Raw genomic sequence first — 19,964 nt, 5'->3', positions numbered from 1 at the left:
CATCTACAGATCATGTCTGAGCAACAACACACTTTAACTGGGAACTGTTATACTGTAGGTTATATTATACTGTAGGTTATATTATGATATTATACTGTAGGTTATATTATACTGTAGGTTATATCATACTGTAGGTTATATTAGAATGTAAGTCAGCGGTCCCCAACCTTTTTATCTCCTCGGACCGGTTTCATCTAAGACAATATTTTTATGGACCGGTCTTCATTTGCTGGATAATCGTTAATGACTCCAGGACAGCTGTAGTCTAATAATAAATCATCTGCAGTGGTTTTATGTGAAATGTAGACATCAACAGACAATAAACAACCTTTCTTCAGAAATTGATAATCGATATCTCTGTAAACAAAAGAATTGTAAGAAATAATTAGATTAAAAATTGGACTGAAGTGACGGCACTGATGAGGTTTATTTTGAAATATAGCGACTTACAATCAGTTCATTCAACGTAGGAGAAATACTGATCATTTCAATCAAAGGTTGAACGAGTCAATCAATAATAATAATTACAGTAATGAATTAGTGGTTGGGAACCGCTGATCTCGGGGTAACGGAGACAATGACACCTGAAGTGTGTTCAGACGTCCGGTCTACTCCAGTTTGGTTTTCTTTACGGTCGCTGCAGAAAATCCCACTTCACAGAGACAGGAGGTGGACATGGAAGCAGGGATTAAGATACTTTTAGGGTCTCAGGATAATCTGCCTTGACTTTAATCCAGAACACTGGTGCAGTTGTGGGTGCTTAATTTAGGGGTAACGGCTGGTAACCTGTCACGTGACCCAGACCTGTCAAGCGGGACAGACGCACACATTCGTCTGTGTGTCATTCAGCACAGACGCCACTTTTCACAATAAAACATCTTTAGTCTGGTAATCAATAAAAAAGAAAGTCAAACTTTCCATGCTGCCCGGTACCTGATGTCAAGGGGCCAGGTACCGGGTCGCGACCTGGTGGCTGGGGACCACTGACGTAGACGGATGTAACAGAGAATCTGGTAATTTTTCAAAATTAAACATCTTTCAGACTGAAATAAATAAAATGGAAGTAACGTAAATTATTTTTTACTTCTGTTTGACCCGGCAACAAATGACCCATGGACCGGTACCGGTCCTCGGCCCAGGGGTTGGGGACCACTGCTGTAGGTCATGTTATTCTGTAGGTTATGTTATACTGTAGGTTACATTATACTGTAGGTTATGTTATACTGTAGGTTACATTATACTGTAGGTTATGTTATACTGTAGGTTACATTATACTGTAGGTTATGTTATACTGTAGGTCATATTATACTGTAGGTTATATTATACTGTAGGTTATGTTATAATGTAGGTTATATTATACTGTAGGTTATATTATACTGTAGGTTATATTATACTGTAGGTTATATTATACTGTAGGTTATGTTATTTTGTAGGTTATATTATACTGTAGGTTATATTATACTGTAGGTTATGTTATAATGTAGGTTATATTATACTGTAGGTTATGTTATAATGTAGGTTATATTATACTGTAGGTTATGTTATAATGTAGGTTATATTATACTGTAGGTTATGTTATAATGTAGGTTATATTATACTGTAGGTTATGTGTTGACTGTGTCAGGGGACCTCTACCTACATCATGGATGCAACATTAGCTGAAAAGCTCCTTTAAAGCTGTGCTGAAGTTAGTAATGGGTCATAACCCCCCCCCACACACAGACACGTGAACGTGTCCTTACCGTGGTCTCGTCCTCATGCAGCACCTGGTCGTATCCACTGAGCGCCACACAGAAAATGATGGCTGTGACGTCCTCGAAACAGTGGATCCACTTCTTCCTCTCTGACCTCTGACCTCCTACGTCAAACAGCCTGATGGAACAGGGGGCAGATGGGGATTCATAAATATATTTTTAACATATCGTTGCCGAGCTAATTCAGATCGTTCACGTCATCCCAGTTCAAACTGGAATCTTGAATCAAACAGGAGACGTGCATGAGCATCTTGGATGGATTTGTTAAGCCTGGGGTTGAACTTAACCAAACTCAGAAGAGTTCTGCTTTCACCAGTGGGGTTCTGTCACATTCTTCTCATTAGATTATATTCTTTTGGGTCGTATTCATGCAGCTCTGAGCTCACTTCAGCAGTACATGGATTGTGTGGCATCAAGAGGCTGATAAGAAATGTCTGCTTGGAACCAAATCCATGCCACACTGCCAGCTTGATAACATGCTGGTTGATCTCATTGACCCAAACTAATGGCTTCCAAATGTCCAACAAACAACGTGAACATCTACTGTGGGTGCAACATCTCTACAGTTGTATTTATTAACTCTTAAATCAACTTTTGTTGACTGCTGACGTAAGCTGTGCTCAGTGGGGGTCCCCCCTAGTTCAATAACATGATGGTTGATCTCTCTGACCCAAACTAATGAATTCCAAATGTCCAACACTAAAAGGTTTGTTCAGCACAATTACAGCTAAAATAGACAATTTGTTATCATTTATAATTCCACTTAATTCCATTTCTTGATTCCAGCTCTGGTGACTGTTGGCTGGGCCCATGAAGAAGTTAGTCAAGAGTTTATATTGATTCGATCTGGAACCCAACCCCGTGTCTCAGTGTGACTGTCACTACGTTCCTCTCTGATGTTGGTCCACTTCAACAGTGGTAAAATGAAAAGAATTCCTCTTCTTTTATCCATCAGTATGATGTGAAAGCTGTAACAGGATGTTAGTGCTGTGTGGTAAGTTACTGGTTCCATTAAGAAACACTCACACTAACGCAACAGTCATGGGATCTTATGGAACCTTGCAGTTTTCATTTGTGTCGTATGAACACATCTGTCTTCCACCAGTGACGTGTGGTGAGGTTCATAGCTGGGGGGACACTGACGTCATTATAATCACATTTACACACACATGAACCTAAAGTGTAGCTTATTCACCATTCAATTATCAACAGTGAGTGGGTTATGTTTAAGTCTCATGGCAGAATTATGTACTTGTACAAACTGTTACACACAAAAAGCACTTTTGATTAAAAAAGATCTTATGTTGTTTCCTACATGTTTGTTTATATGTTACGTTTACTTATAAATGAAGTCCATGAGCCGCTCCTTCTGAACTAAAGCATATAAAAAATTTTGAGTTGAGATGCATAATCCTCCATTTTTATTGCAAGGCAAGGCGAGCGGAAAACAAATGAATGGCTGCACTTGACTACAGATTGTAGTTTACTGTCAGATCTTCTACGACTGAAGAAGAGGAATCCCTGGGATCACCAGCGCCCCCTACCATGAGGCAGGAGAACTGCGTGCCTCACTTCATGCCTTTTCCCAGCGGTTTCAGGACCGCTCCACTCCAGAAAGACGTTACACACATACAGTTGTTGATCAAAAACACTACATTATATACATTAGCTAAATTATGGGAATTTACTTCATAGAGCAAACATTTGAACATTTTAATAGCGACATAGAGAGAGATAGCATTATGGTCTCACTGTTTAGCTACTAGCACAGCTAGTTGGGTCATTGATCAATCCATGGTGAGGCTCGTCTGGCTGACGTCTCACCACAGGTCTCTGATCAGTGTTTCAGTGGAAAATGAGAAAATTCAGCGATTTTGAGTAAAAATAACCTAAAATTGGTGACGTTAAATAGAAAATAACTTTATAATACGTATCACTGGATAAATATAATCAATTAATTTTCCATCTTTTTCCTTTCACGATGGCAGGTGAGGCCGTGCCTCTTCTGACCGCATGTCACTGGTTTTACCCAGTGATACCACACCACATCTAGAATGTACCATGCAGCTAGTTAACACCTTCAGCCATTTACCCAGACTGTGTTATTTTGGTCTGTCTCAAATAATAATTGATTATAATCGCAGACACAGGACAAATTCTTGTGTAGCGAATCAAAGCAGTCGTCAGTGATTCCAAAGACAACAGATTTGGTGCAGAAAAGTCCTGCTTGACATTTGGAGAGACACCAGGCTGTGTGATATCAAACTGTGAAGTTGCGACAGCTGATACTGCGTTGATGTATCAAGAAATAAATACTGCATAAACTGTAAGATCAGATGACACTGGTCCATGAGGGGGTGAACGTGACGTCTCCAGAAGCTCAGAATGGACCTTTTTAATGTATAAGATGAAGTCATTTTTTTCAAGTACACTAGATACAGTGGAGTGGGTCTGAAGTGGAATGAAACCAGTGGTACGGTAATGGGTATAATGGTGGAGACGGTTAGGGTTACATTAGTATAGGAACACCATAGACTCCCACACACTGCCTGGAAGAGCTACTGAGCTGACAGCATTTTGAGCTCTTTGACAAAACACATTCAGTGTCATCCATCCTGAATGTGTTTGAATACACTGTGAATGAGGTGTGTGTGTGTGTGTGTGTGTGTGTGTGTGTGTGTGTGTGTGCGCGTGTGTGTGTGTGTGTGTGTGTGTGTGTGTTATCATCTCTCTACCCTGTATGAACACTCACACAAGATGGGCAGAAGCACAGTAATGAAGTTAGAGGTCAGAAAATAAGTTCTCGCCACTTTCTCTTCCTTTCCCAGCATGCTTTTCCTCTATGTCATCATCCCCACAGCTCCTCGCTCTAATCGAATCTGGTCTCCATAAAAGCCAGACTCTCATAAATATGAACACTTGGTTAAAGCATTTAGTATTATTGATTACAGAATGAGGTTCCTGCTCATTTATGGGTAGAGGATGATGACAGAATGATGGGTAAACAGGTCAAGAAACAGACAAACGTCCGTGTCGTGGTGTGTGTCTGACCTGAAGTGGAGGTTTTTGAAGGTAAAGTGTGTCTCGACGATGCCTGTGGTCTTCACTCGGGTCCTCAGGATGTCCTGCTCTGTGGGCTGGTAGTCCGCCGCACCGATCCGGTCTAGGCTGTCTAGGTAGCTGCACACACAAACACACACGCATCAGCAGCAATCCACACACACATTTTTTGTAATAATGACAAATCAATCGGAAACATAAAGGACGACTCTGTGAGGTAACATCTCATTTGAATCAGCTGCCCGGACCTGACAAAACAAGATGTTGTAGTAGAAACTGCCATCGTTCACTAAAGAGTAGATTATTATTGAACTGGTGTGACGGAGGGATGACCCCTTTGTGTGTAATCCTGGTCCTGGATGCTACTTGACTTCAGACTAGCATGTTAGCATGTAGCTCTTGACTGGATTTGGTTTATATTCAAGCAACTAACCAGTCCTCATTGTCAGCAGTCTTTCTCTCGTAACGATAAAAGTGGAAAGAGTAATTCACTGAATATAGTCTGATTATATTAAGTAAATATACTCTTTGAGTTCATTCAGTGACATCAGTGATATAATAGTGATATAATATCATCAGTGATATAATTCCTCATCAGTGATTCAGAGATATCACCTCCCGTCAACCCTTGAATCCTGACTGAACATTATTAGATACGCAGATGATTGATTTTACTGCTTTCAACATTTTCATTAATTTTAGTCTTTTTTCTCCATAATGTTACCTCCTTGGAGAAATTAAAATAACCCATAAGGAATCTACCACTGATAATATTATGGTCTACATCATGCTTGATTATGTTTCTGGTCCTGGATGCTACCTAAGGTTTATACTCGTGCCTCCCCACCAAAGACAGGAGCGCATTAACCAACATTAATCCGTTGGTCATCGTCTATAAAATGACTGAAAAGAGGAGTCAGCAGGTGAAAACATTTTCATTCAAAGATTACTTTGAGCTAGTGTTGTCACTGGTGAGGAAGCTGGAGCTAATTAAATCCTCTAGATAGTCTAGATAGATAGTAGTAGAGCACAATATAATATAGGTATAATATAGTATAATATTAGTATGATCACGACCCCCTCCCCCCTTCTTCAAACCTAATAAGTTAAATTTCCTATAAAACTAAATCATGCTAATCGGTATCAGCTAGCTGTCTTCTGGAGATCATTGTAGATGTTAATCCATCACGCAAAAATCCCACTGGGACTGTTCAGACTACATGTGAGACATGCGACATCAACCTGGATGGGCTAAACATTGGATATAGGCGACTGGTGTGAACAAGGCCTTAGTCTTTCATGACGTGAAAAATGCTGAGCGTTGCACAAAAGGCTAAATGAACATCTTAAAGCCAGTAATGGATGAACAACAATATCCACCAGTCCCAGGATGAAATCCATTTATCTATCCAAATCAATACAGCCTCAGTCCCTTCACTCTGCTAGCTTCTACCAAGTCCAATCATGTTGATTGATCAAATACAATGACGGTACACAAATCAATATGTGTAGTAAGGAATGCAATTTTAACTGACATTTAACTTCCGTTTAGTTGTAAGCTTCTATTAGGGGCTACTATCACAACGCCCTTGATCAATGTACTATGGCAAAGCCAAAGCCATGTTCTTGCTCCAGTGTTGATTCCTTACCACACGTTAGCACACGTCTGTAGGTATGAACACGTGACTGTGAGCTGTTCTATCAAGGACCAGCATGTGCATTAACACCCCCATCGTTACAAAGGCATGGGGACGGTAATCCCCTCACGATATATCGTGAATAAGCTCACCTGAAAACCTCAAGGTGTCATGTTTTAACTCCATCCACTACCTCCCAACCAATCACGGCGCATCTGCCAGCAGGAATCACGTGAATTGGTATATATATATATATATATATATATATATATATATATATATATATATATATATATATATATATATATATATATATATATATATATATATATATATATATGGTCCATATGGTCCATATATGGTCCATATATATATTTATTCATTCATTCATTCATTCACGTTCCTCGCCAAAGACGCCGATGCCAGTTCTGGGTCAGACCAGGAAGCACTGCCCCCTGGTGGAGAACTCTGTGATGGGTGCGCTTGGTTTATAATACCAATTAATTTGTTTCATATGTTTGGTATTAGATCTAACATTATTTTTCCACGTGTTCTCGCTAGTATAATATAATATGGTTACTATAACACTAATCAACTACTCTGGCTGTTATGTAATAATCTGTAGATAGCTGTACTCACAACGATGTTGAACCAAAATATCGAGACATATAAATAAATACCTATTTTTATTAAACGTGTATAATGATAATGTGATTCAATTTTCAAAATAAAAAAAGGACATTTTTGGTGTGAAAATAAAGATTTGTGAAAAAATAGTGAACAGCTTCTGTGTAATTCTAAGGAAATGATGGAAAGAACCCAGTGCTGCCTCACCAATAGAGAGAATAAAAACCCGATGAACTCAATATGTTGTGAGTTTGGTTGATGGACTTGATGTGGTTCATCACTTGGAGCCCTCGTCGCCATTCTGCTCCTCAAACTTCTCTTTTCCATTCAATTTAAAAAGAAACAACACATACAGGCGTTACACGGATGTGTGTGTACACCCTCTTCAAAACACGGCTACAGCCATGACCGTTAGACACCTAACCTTTAATCTGTGCACACACAAACGGAGTGTGGTCTGATCATGTGACATCTGTCCTATCATCTCATTGGTAGGTTGGTCTATTCTGCTCCACAAGCAACAACATAATAGGAAGTGTGCATCAATCTTTAATGTGACATTTAGTGCGCACGCACGCACGCACGCACACACACACATGCATGCACACACACACACACACACACACACACACACACACACACACACACACAAACAAACACACACACACAGAGCGGATGTTGTTGGAGTTAATTGACCGTATGTGAACGTTCTCTCCATCACTGATGCTCCAATGACAGAAGAGCTGATTCCCTTTATTTTCATCTGTTTCTCTATTAAACATCCTTTTGTTTCCTGTTTCAAGTCTGTTTCATCGGTACGTTCTCCCATTTCTTTGTCTTTTCAAATATACCCCCAGAGATGACACGCTGATGTTTAACATTTGCGTTTCATTGAGTTGTGTGAATACATTTCCTCAAGCTGACAGAGACATCACGAATGGGAAATACTGAAATACCTCCATGAATGAAAACACCATTAGTTCTTCCACAGGTACAAACTCATTGGTGGAGGGTGAGAGTGTCATAAAGCTCACAAATGAAGCTGTGGTGAGGTCAACACAAACTATTCCACTCTGAAGTCAAAGGTCAAACAGGGACCTTCTACACCTTCATCTGACATAGTAGGTCCACAACATTCAGTGATACCACTGAACTCTACCCAGTAGGGTCTGCTAACTGACAAGAACGGCCAAATGTGTTCAAAAACTGGGTTCAAAAACTGGGGGGGGAAACCTGTTAAACATCTGCTCAGAGAGGTGAGAGGTCAACAAACAGTGTCTCAGTCCAGCACTTCCGAAATGTGCTGCAGACATATTTACAAATCAAGTACAGTGTTTTCTGCACCACAAGACGCACTGGACCATAAGACACACTGGACTATAAGACGCACTGGACCATAAGACACACTGGACTATAAGACGCACTGGACTATAAGACACACTGGACTATAAGACGCACTGGACTATAAGACGCACTGGACCATAAGACGCACTGGACTATAAGACGCACTGGACTATAAGACGCACTGGACTATAAGACGCACTGGACTATAAGACGCACTGGACTATAAGACGCACTGGACTATAAGACGCACTGGACCATAAGACACACTGGACCACAAGACGCACCTTCAGTGAATGACTTGTTCCAAACTTCTTACACATGTAAGATGCACTGGATTATGAGGTGCACCTTTAATGAATGGCCTATTTTAAAACTTTTTCACATTTAAGGCACACTGTCGGTTTTTTAGAGAATTGAAGGCTTTTAGGAGCTCCTCATAGTGCGGAAAATACTGTAAGTGAATCCATTCGAACACTGAATATTTACTACACAATTTGTGTTGAAACTTGGGGGAACTGGACATGCTGAATTGTCCACTGGAGTTAATATGACTGTGGGTGTTTGATTGGCTGTGTGGCCCTGCAATGAGCTGGCGACTCGTCCAGGGCGTACCCCGCCTTTCGCCTGTCGTCAACTGTGATTGGCTCCGGCCCAGGATCCATATCGGATAGAAACCATTACGGTGGTCTTCTGGTTCTATTTTAACTGTATTTTCCATGTGTGTGTACTCTGTAGGCGTGAGCTGGCTCTTCAGCTACAGACATCTAACGCTGAGTCGTGTGAACACAGCACCATACATCTACGACTGCATTTGTCACTCAGCTTCATCTTTTCCTCACGTCAGTGTGTCGTTTCTTTCGTCTGATGTGTGGGGCACGATTACACAAGAGCTTCGTGCACAAGCGTGACCCTGGAGGGGGATGAACCCTCCTGCCGTCTGTTTCCAGCCACCTTGAGGCACTCAGCATACATCAGGCCCCGCACTCGTACTGGTGATGGAGTGTGTCCTGACAGTGTGTGTGATCACATTCAGAGGCTCATACATAAGTAGTGGTGTGTTCGAGAGGGTTTCTCCTCGTTTTATTCTGGACCAAGACGGGCTGATGACTGATGTCTGGTGTCAGAGCGACAAAACCAGGAGTCAGCTGGATTCTGGGATGTGAACACCCCCACACCCAAACTCACAGTTCCTACAGCGCTGACTCAGTTCTACTGGACTCCTGGGAGTGCTCAACAAAAGCCATTATATGCCAACACACACACACACACACACACACACACACACACACACACACACACACACACACACGCACGCGCACACACACACACACACACACACACACACACACACACACACACACACACACACACACACACACACGCACACACACGCACACACACGCGCGTTGTTTATTTTGCTCACTATGAGCACACACCTACACATGTCCACAGCCTACACAGTCATTTTACCAATTTACTAAAATAATAGTGACAATTAAATGGAAATCCAAACAGTGCCAGCGTGCACACACTCTACTTTGTAGACACGTTGTGTGTTACTCTGTGTATGAGCTTCCTGATTGGTTCCCTCCAGCTCACAAGGAACTTTGTGACTAAGAATGACTTGAAAAATCAAAAGTTACTAACATGAACAAATCAAGGAAAATGTGAGATTCCTCAAACAAATATTGTGTGAAATTCTTAATTCATGATAAGACGACCTCCTACACCATCTATAACGTACAGTCAAACACATCCACATCTCCCATGAATGCTGCAGGAAGCTGCGACATCATCGGATATCCAGCAGCGTGTGTGTGACACCATTCAGTGTTCATACATGTCCTAAACACAGGAAATTACAAAGAGAATCAGAATAAACCGAGTCAGGGTCTCTGCTTATGATTAGACTGTCACCTGCACACAGGGGGAGGTTCATGCTGAGTGACATGAGTTATATTTACAGTACTTTCTGTACTATAAAGCGCACCTAAAACCTTTAATTTTCCCAAAAACCGACAGTGCGCCTTATAATCCAGTGCGCCTTATATATGAAAAGTTTTTAGAATAGGCCATTCATTGAAGGTGAGTTCTCAGCTATCTGGTCAGCAGCCCAGACAGAGTAGACGAGTCTAAGCCAAAGAGGCTGACCCGAACACGCAGGCCGTACGTACTATTGTGCTGAGTCGTTGAGCTGGTACTCTCGGGCGCGGCTGAAACACTCCTGGATGCCGGAGTCGGACCACAGACGCATCATGGCAGAAAGCAGCTCAGCAGAGTACGGCTCCGTGTCCTCCATACGACTGACCACGTCACACACCATCTTAGCATCCGCCTGGAAGAAACGCAAGAGCAGCAGGTCAGAGCAGTCTTCTCCAACGCAACCACTTGGTCAATGAAATGTGCACATTAGCATCGTAACTTTGAAGTCAGACGTGATGCTGTGATGCATCATTTACCACATTGATTTTTGGGGGGTGATTAGGAAAAGAAAATATTGAATGTAGCTGTAGTTACAGAAGCCAACGAAAGGACATAACAAAGGAAAATAACATGAGGAGAAGGAATGAGGTCCAACATCTTCACTTGACCGTCTCAAACCCTGAGGGTTCAGAAGAACCAGTCTGGACCTCATTGTAACACTCATTTTTACACGTTCTTACCCTGGTCAGTCTGCGTTGCCTGTTGGTTGGTTGGTCTGACCGTTATCAAATAATATTGAGGAAAGATTTTCAAATACCAAAGCTGGGGAGAGATGGGGCATGGAGCCGGGCATCAGAATCAGATTTGAACAGAGGGGCAAATCTACGATAGTCTTCCTACACTGACAGATAAAGGGTTAATAGGTTTTAAGCCACCAATCACTACACAGATGTATGAGATTGTTGGGTCTTGAGGAAATATTTGTTAATATTGACACAAACATTGATGCTTTTAGACTACAGACGTGTCATTTTGTTTGAAGCGCTGCGTTGATGTTGTCACCATGCTGGTTGGCCTTCAGGAAAAGCTCCAACTCTTCTGAATCAGCTGACCTGGGACAAAGTCCTGCTGGCTGTTTTCAGCTGCAGAGCGGCTAAAGAGCCGCCGCCGTGCAGCAGCGCTCTGGTTCCTCCAGAGGAGACCTTCAGTCTGCACTGAGGTATTTCCAGACTAAGAGGCCGATAAATCAGCTCCTGATAAGACGAGTCACCCTTTACTGCCAGCAAGGCTTCGTGTCATTGGCTGATGTGAGCAAACTAGTTGGTTCATGCTGCGATCCTGCCTGTTACGGACCTCAGTGACACAAACACAACTCTATCATGTTTCTTCTACTCGTCGATGTGATGGTGTGGCCACAGTAAAGCTGTGGGTAATGAAGCCGAGCAGAGGTATGTGCTGCCGCCACCAGAGTCTCTTCTGGGTCCAGCCGATGACCCCTGCCCCCTGCTCTCCTCTCCTCTTTGTTCCTATTGATTTCTTTTCCAAGCACTTTCCTCCTACGGGCTCATCAGGATGTAGAGGCGCTGACCTTTGTGCTCTTAATGCTCGGTGGCTTCATACGGTAATGAACGGCAAGGTGAAGATTCTATCTGAGCACAGGAAACAAATATTCTGTCATAAAACAACCTGTCACAGCAGAAACACGCCGTGTTGACATTAATTAAAGGTAAAATATTCCATCCTGGCTGTTTATTGATCCAACATTAAATAAGCTCAGACTCAGCAGCCCCACCTACTGTTCAGATGCTGAAGCACCAACATGGATCCATGGACTCTGATCAACCTACAGCTCTTATAATCTGTGTGTATTTATGTCACATGGTCTCAGAAATGTTTGAGTTTGCAAAATAGAATCTCATTCTTAAGATCTACACAACTAAATATCACTGAAATCAAACAATGCCTGTTGTGTCATACGGAACGACTTCACCTGACGCTAATGAGAGCACCGTGTGAGGGTGGACGCTGCGACTCCCCGGCTGTAATCCTATCCACACGTGGTGATTGGATTGCACAGCACTCACACTAAAACTGCAAAGCCTTAACGATCTGTTTGAGTTTCCACATCCCCATGAAATTCCCAGCATGCCGTGCGGTCAGGAGGAGACTACCGGGTGACTTGAGTGTGGAGGTGCACACGTCCACGTTTCCTCAGCAGTAACCTAATTAAAACGAACGCCTCCGACACGCTCACACCTCACGGGCGCTTCATTTCCTGAGGGATTCCACCGAGGTGTGAGGACGACACACATCCACTCAGGAAGTTCAACAAGCTGACATGGTAACGCCTCGGCGGAGGGGACATGTCACTACCTAACCTAATGTTGAAACACGACTTCTACAGGATATTACAGAGAACAACTGAAAGCTTAACCGGGCCTTGATTTACAAGAGACGGGCTTCGATGTGGTCTGAAGGAAGAGGAAGGCATGTCCTCCTACCTCATCAGTTGGACAAGTATTCAAGAAAAAACTATAAACACTGTATGTATAAAACCCTATTTCACTAACTTGTAGGACATGGCTGACCCAAGTGGTTCCACGTCCACGTTCCTCCTCCCTGTCTGTCACCCTCCATCGCTACAGAGCGACTCCCCTCCACCAGATCTCATTTCCTCTTCTTTTCCTTTCTTTCCTCTCTCATAAATAAGAAACAATAATAAAATTTAAAAAAAGTCAATAAATCGATAAATTAAAAAAATAAATAAAATACATAAAAATTACTCTTCTCCCCCTCTCTGTTGCCCCACTCCTCCCTTTCCTCACCACAGTGACACCAACAACTGCCCTGTGTTGTGTTAAACCATTTTTAACTTTGTCACTAACGTGAGTCTGTGTGTGTGTGTGTGTGTGTGTGTGTGTGTGTGTGTGTGTGTGTGTGTGTGTGTGTGTGTGTGACATGTGACTTTCTATAATGGTCCCATAGATTTGTTGGTACGGGTTTATTTTTGTGGGGAGTGTGTTTTGTGTCCCATCCTGACATTGGCTGAAGTGCTTTGTTTCAGTTCAGCTCTGGTGTGAACCAGCCCTTCAGCACAGCACCAATGAAGTCGGGTGAACACACGCTCCTCTCAAACAGCTGTAGATAATAGAACGTTAATAGAACGTTAATAGAATGTTAATAGAACGTTAATAGAACGTTAATAGAATGTTAATAGAACGTTAATAGAACGTTAATAGAACGTTAATAGAACGTTAACAGAACGTTAATAGAACGTTAATAGAACATTAATAGAATGTTAATAGAACGTTAATAGAACGTTAATAGAATGTTAATAGAACGTTAATAGAACATTAATAGAACGTTAATAGAATGTTAATAGAACGTTAATAGAACGTTAATAGAACGTTAATAGAACGTTAACAGAACGTTAATAGAACGTTAATAGAACGTTAATAGAATGTTAATAGAACGTTAATAGAATGTTAATAGAACGTTAATAGAACGTTAACAGAACGTTAATAGAATGTTAATAGAACGTTAATAGAACGTTAATAGAATGTTAATAGAACGTTAATAGAACGTTAATAGAATGTTAATAGAACGTTAATAGAACGTTAATAGAATGTTAATAGAACGTTAATAGAACGTTAATAGAACGTTAATAGAACGTTAACAGAACGTTAATAGAACGTTAATAGAACGTTAATAGAACGTTAACAGAACGTTAATAGAACGTTAATAGAACGTTAATAGAATGTTAATAGAACGTTAATAGAACGTTAATAGAATGTTAATAGAACGTTAATAGAACGTTAACAGAACGTTAATAGAATGTTAATAGAACGTTAATAGAACGTTAATAGAATGTTAATAGAACGTTAATAGAACGTTAATAGAACGTTAATAGAACGTTAACAGAACGTTAATAGAACGTTAATAGAACGTTAATAGAATGTTAATAGAACGTTAATAGAACATTAATAGAATGTTAATAGAACGTTAATAGAACGTTAACAGAACGTTAATAGAATGTTAATAGAACGTTAATAGAACGTTAATAGAATGTTAATAGAACGTTAATAAAACGTTAACAGAATGTTAATAGAACGTTAATAGAATGTTAATAGAACGTTAATAGAACGTTAACAGAACGTTAATAGAACGTTAATAGAACGTTAATAGAACGTTAATAGAATGTTAATAGAACGTTAATAGAACGTTAACAGAACGTTAATAGAATGTTAATAGAACGTTAATAGAACGTTAATAGAATGTTTCTTGATCTTCTCACTCTAACTGGTGATGATGTGTAGTTTATCTCAGTTAAGACCGTTTTGAAGGAGATTTTGCGATCTGACTTTCAGGCGATCAGATTTGAGACATTTGAGAGTCGTGGTGAGAATAACCAAAGGAGGTTTTTCCCGTAGCTGTCCGTGTCATGATGGACGTGTGTCTGTCTGTGTGCTGCTGCTGTGTAGGCCTAATGACAGTCACTGCCTGTTTCCCTGTGTGGACACTGAATAGGCAGTCTGGGCATCAATCACTCCTCCCACATCCGCTGCATCTGCTCCTTTGTCTCCGTCCTCACCTCCGTCCCTCCACTCAAAAGCCAATCAGAACGCGCCGCCACCTACTGTGGGCTCTTATCTCTCATCTACAGCCAATCATCTCTCTAATTATCAGCAGAGCCACCACTTTAACTAACTATATTTAAAACAGATTTGCCATCCACTCGAGTGTATGTGTGTGTGTGTGTGAGTGTGTGTGTGTGTGTGTGTGTGTGTGTGAGTGTGTGTGTGTGGCATCTAATGCATGGCCTTAACTTACTGTAACAAAGTTGTAATTACAAAGGAAGAAATTGATTTCCAAAGTTAGATAGAAAGAGCAAAAGCATTCCGTACGATGATGTCTGCCATTCCTCGAGGGCAATGTGTGTTTGGAGTGTGTGTTTGGAGTGTGTGTTTGGAGTGTGTGTTTGGAGTGTGTGTTTGGAGTGTGTGTTTGGAGTGTGTGTTTGGAGTGTGTGTTTGGAGTGTGTGTCTGGAGTGTGTGTTTGGAGTGTGTGTCTGGACGGTTGTCTCCTCTCCTCGACCACAGACTGCACCTACTTCCTGTGTAATCTGCTGCTTTAATCCAACCTGTAGACGTCCTGACTCTGAGGTTCCCGGCTGTAATCTGATGCTTTCTTACCTCAGAATGAGTTCTGTTCGTTTGTACGCCACAAAAACAGGGCTGTTTGAGACGGGTAACGAGGAGAGGAGTAAAAGTATATAATATTGTGTGTATGATGCTGTCTGTGATAACTATAGTAACTACACTATAATAATGTCATTTATCTCTGGGTGTGACATGTTGTGAAAACATTAACCTTCTGTTACCTGCAATGATCTTGAAATCAATTCCTAACCTGTAAAAATATAACCTGATCAAACAAGATCAGATATTGACGTTGGGCTGCTGCCGCAGACTGGAAGGCTAATTTCAAAGTGAAAGACAGTCGGAGCACAAAATAGATCAATACAATAGGAAATGATTCATTAGCAATACATACAAGTACAGACACCAACACACTTGTTTGCTGGTTGCTTATTTAAATTGAAATCTTCACACTTGAACCCTGATTACACAGTCCTGCCTCCTCGTTTCAGTTCTTTAGTCTTCAGATGAGCCACTGCGATCTGAATAAAACAAACTTTAATTCATCTTTATGTGTTTACAGCGTCATAAGGCAGACGTCAGCGGCTGGCGTCAGACTGTTTGGTGTCGTCACAGGAATCTGTAGATTGTGGAGCCCCAAACCTGCCCATCAGAATCGGGGTACAACGCGCTCTGCGTGATCTCATTAAGATTCTCGTGCCGGAGGGAGCAACGAGTGAACAGCCTCTTGTGATCTCTTGAGAAGCAGCTGTGTCACGAACAAAATCCTGAAGTTGCCATAGCGATCAGCCCACTTGTAGTGAGTGAGAAAACAAACAGAGGAAATGACTGAGACCCAGATGAGATTTTAACTACCCACTCTAATATCTGTCAACAGCGTGGCTAATGTTAGCTTTGAGGGCTAGAGGGTCTGCTGTTGCCTGGCAGTATTGTCAGCGGCTGCTGCCATTGGTTCACACGGTCACATGTTCCCAGACTCCTGAACATGAAGCTGAGCTCCACCGTTTGTCCCCCACTTCTCTGTCAATAATTGATATTCATGGATCAATATCAGCAGGTGATCAGGTTGACCTGAAATGAAATGGGAACAAAAGGTGTGTGTTCCCCCTTCGACCCAAAACGTAACCCCATTCTGTTTCATTCTAATAACCAGGACCAAGGCAGTCACAGACTGCAACATCCTGCGACACCCCTGAATTCAAAATGTCACACTGACCTACTTTCATAGGTCAAAGATCAAAGCTAGTGCTCTGACCTACTGTCATAGATCAAAGCACTAACTTTGATCTATGGTCTTACTCACACTGGCCTTCTCCCTCGTCTTTCTATCTCATCCGGTTCCTGAGTACAAAAGTTAAAATTTGACCTTGACCTAGTTTTCTCAAGGTCGAGGTCCTCATCTCATCTCCATCCCTGCTGCCTGAGTCGTGCTCCTGTTTCATCTTGTGGAGATATTTGGTGGACGAACAGGAACACTGACACGACAACACATCACCGCTTTAAGGCGGGATTTAACAAAAAAGGGGTGTGGCCCCCGGATTGTTCCACCTCCAGCAGCAGAATGTGATCATGTGGTCCACAGGTCTTACACTGGTTGGTCCACAGCTTCGCCCCAGTGAACCTCACATCATAGAACACGCGTGTGAGGCGACCTGTCGTCAGACACGACTACATGTCAGCCCGTGTCCTGTGACGCTGTGATGTCTGAGCCACACTTGAACGCAGCGACGCCACGTCGCCCCGATCCGCTCGCTTCAAACGCTTGATGCGCTGCCATCACACACACACACACACACACACACACACACACACACACACACACACACACACACACACACACACACACACACACACACACACACACACACACACACACACAATAAAGCTTATGTCCTTTTACTCCACTTCTGTCCGTCATAAATATTGGAAAAATAAAATCTCTGGTACCGTTAATCGCACTAAAAACATTACTGCACAGTAAATAAGAATCCAACATGACACCATGTGATCTTTAACCCCTGACCCAAATGAGGAAGTTGTTAAGCCTACAAACAATTACAGTTTTAATTGTTTGTAGAATTAAAATAGGTTCTTATTAACCAAATATTATTGAAAATGCATCCATGAATGAAGTTCAGTGCAGAACTGGAATGACAGTTGTAACTAAAAAAATGCTAATGCTAGCAGGCTAACACGCATCCAATCCTATGCTTTTCTCACATAGTTATAAAAATGAGTTTAGATTGGAGGTTTGCTTCTCACGTCTGTGAATTAGCACAGCGTTCAGAGCAGCGCCGAGGCTGCTGGGAGTCTCCTGTGTTCCTCTTTGCTAATCGTTTAGCCGCAGACACAAGTCACAACCAACGGCTGCAGGATAGCGGAGCCAAAGCTGCCCCGATGTTAGAGGGAAAACATTTTATTTACTGGCCTCGCTGTTTATTTGGTGTCATCTTTAAGCCCCCGTTCCTCCTATCGATCCCCTTCCTGGGGGGGTTTCCTGCCGTCCTGCAGGAGCATTGATCATGTGAAACACTTTAAAGTATTTTATTATACAGCGGTATAACAGAGCCATCTGGTACAAATATTAGTGATATGTTGTGGCACCAGGCATTACATGCTAATGTGACCATAGATCAACCAAATGAACTGCTGGCTGAGTGCAGCCACAGTCACGTGTTGATTGATGCTGAGGACACGTTTCTCATTTCCACACGGGTGACCTCACTCGTGTGTTTGTGTGACGGGGAATTTAGGGCTTTTGATTAAAACGACTCACTTTGTTCCTTCTTCCTACACCAGGGGACGAGGAACGAGCAGGAGTAGAGCAGCGATCATTAGAGCTCATAACTGGGGGGCCGAACGATCAAACACACCAATGGATCTGTGATCAGAGCTGGGCAATCAATCATCTGAACATCTTCCACACGTATGACCAATAGGAAGGCTCCTGGTTCATCAGGAGTTAAGAACTCCTCGTCCTCGTCTTCATCACTCCTGTCAATCATATTTCCCCTCCCCCTCCCATCTTCACCGCACCAGCCTGTCGTAGTCCTACCGTCACCACCCCTCCTCCGGTCAAACCTCACATGACACCAGTTCACCTACTGACACACACACACACACACACACACACACACACACACACACACACACACACACACACACACACACACACACACACACACACACACACACACACTTCGTCTCCTCTCTCCTCTTCACTCCTCCTGTCTTCTGCTCGCACGCCCCACCCTCTCCTTCGCATCATGTGACTCTCAGCTGCAGTTGCCATGGTGACCATCTTCAATTTCCAGGAATGCAATCTCTTTTTGTCTCTCTCTGTTTGCCCTTCCATCCATTCTGCCCCACCCTCCTGCTTCTCCTTCCTCTGTCATTCAGACTGTTTTCACGAGTTGAGTTCACGTTTCACTTCATCACCACCAGGTCACCATCAGGTCACCACCAGAGTCACCACCAGAGTCACCATCAGGTCACCATCAGGTCACCACCAGAGTCACCACCAGAGTCACCATCAGGTCACCACCAGAGTCACCACCAGGTCACCATCAGGTCACCATCAGGTCACCACCAGAGTCACCATCAGGTCACCACCAGAGTCACCACCAGAGTCACCATCAGGTCACCACCAGAGTCACCACCAGGTCACCATCAGGTCACCATCAGGTCACCACCAGAGTCACCATCAGGTCACCATCAGGTCACCACCAGAGTCACCACCAGAGTCACCATCAGGTCACCATCAGGTCACCACCAGAGTCACCATCAGGTCACCATCAGGTCACCACCAGAGTCACCACCAGAGTCACCATCAGGTCACCATCAGGTCACCACCAGAGTAACCATCAGGTCACCATCAGGTCACCATCAGGTCACCACCAGAGTCACCACCAGAGTCACCATCAGGTCACCACCAGAGTCACCATCAGGTCACCATCAGGTCACCACCAGAGTCACCACCAGAGTCACCATCAGGTCACCATCAGGTCACCACCAGAGTCACCATCAGGTCACCATCAGGTCACCACCAGGTCACCACCAGGTCACCACCAGAGTCACCATCAGGTCACCATCAGGTCACCACCAGAGTCACCACCAGAGTCACCATCAGGTCACCATCAGGTCACCACCAGAGTCACTATCAGGTCACCATCAGGTCACCAGCGTGGACACAGGGTCAGACCTGAGTTTAGAGCCTTCTCTTCACATAAAGTCAACTATACATTTCATAAAGGGACATGAGAGGTTTCAGTAGAGGCTCTATCACCTTCAGTCGGGGGTGTACAGAAGGATCCTGTTATTTAAAGGTCCCATATTCTGCTTTTATAATTCATGTCATTCAGCTGACAGATGTCTGACTACACTGTGTTTGAAATGTCTTCCCCCAAACTCACACCTGGTCCTCAATATCTTTGATTGAATATTGATCAAATCACTTCCA

At 42.7% G+C, this 19,964-nt stretch overlaps 1 protein-coding gene across 2 annotated transcripts in view; it reads right to left on the bottom strand.

Annotated features, from left to right (window-relative positions):
- Positions 1-19,964, bottom strand: part of LOC137594321 (guanine nucleotide-binding protein G(o) subunit alpha) — an 89,574-nt gene that overhangs the window by 11,771 nt on the left and 57,839 nt on the right. For both annotated transcript variants that reach the window (XM_068313731.1, XM_068313730.1), the window contains exons 4-6: positions 10,597-10,757; positions 4,806-4,934; positions 1,743-1,872 (exon numbers count right to left, since the gene is read on the bottom strand). In XM_068313731.1, coding sequence (XP_068169832.1) covers positions 1,743-1,872; positions 4,806-4,934; positions 10,597-10,757 — 420 coding nt within the window. The remainder of the gene's footprint in view (positions 1-1,742; positions 1,873-4,805; positions 4,935-10,596; positions 10,758-19,964) is intronic.

This window comes from Antennarius striatus, chromosome 4 (assembly GCF_040054535.1).
Source record: "Antennarius striatus isolate MH-2024 chromosome 4, ASM4005453v1, whole genome shotgun sequence".
NCBI classification, from domain to species: Eukaryota; Metazoa; Chordata; class Actinopteri; order Lophiiformes; family Antennariidae; genus Antennarius; species Antennarius striatus.
The sequence above is the reverse complement of the archived record's forward strand: the minus strand, read 5'-3'. Positions and strand labels throughout refer to the sequence as shown.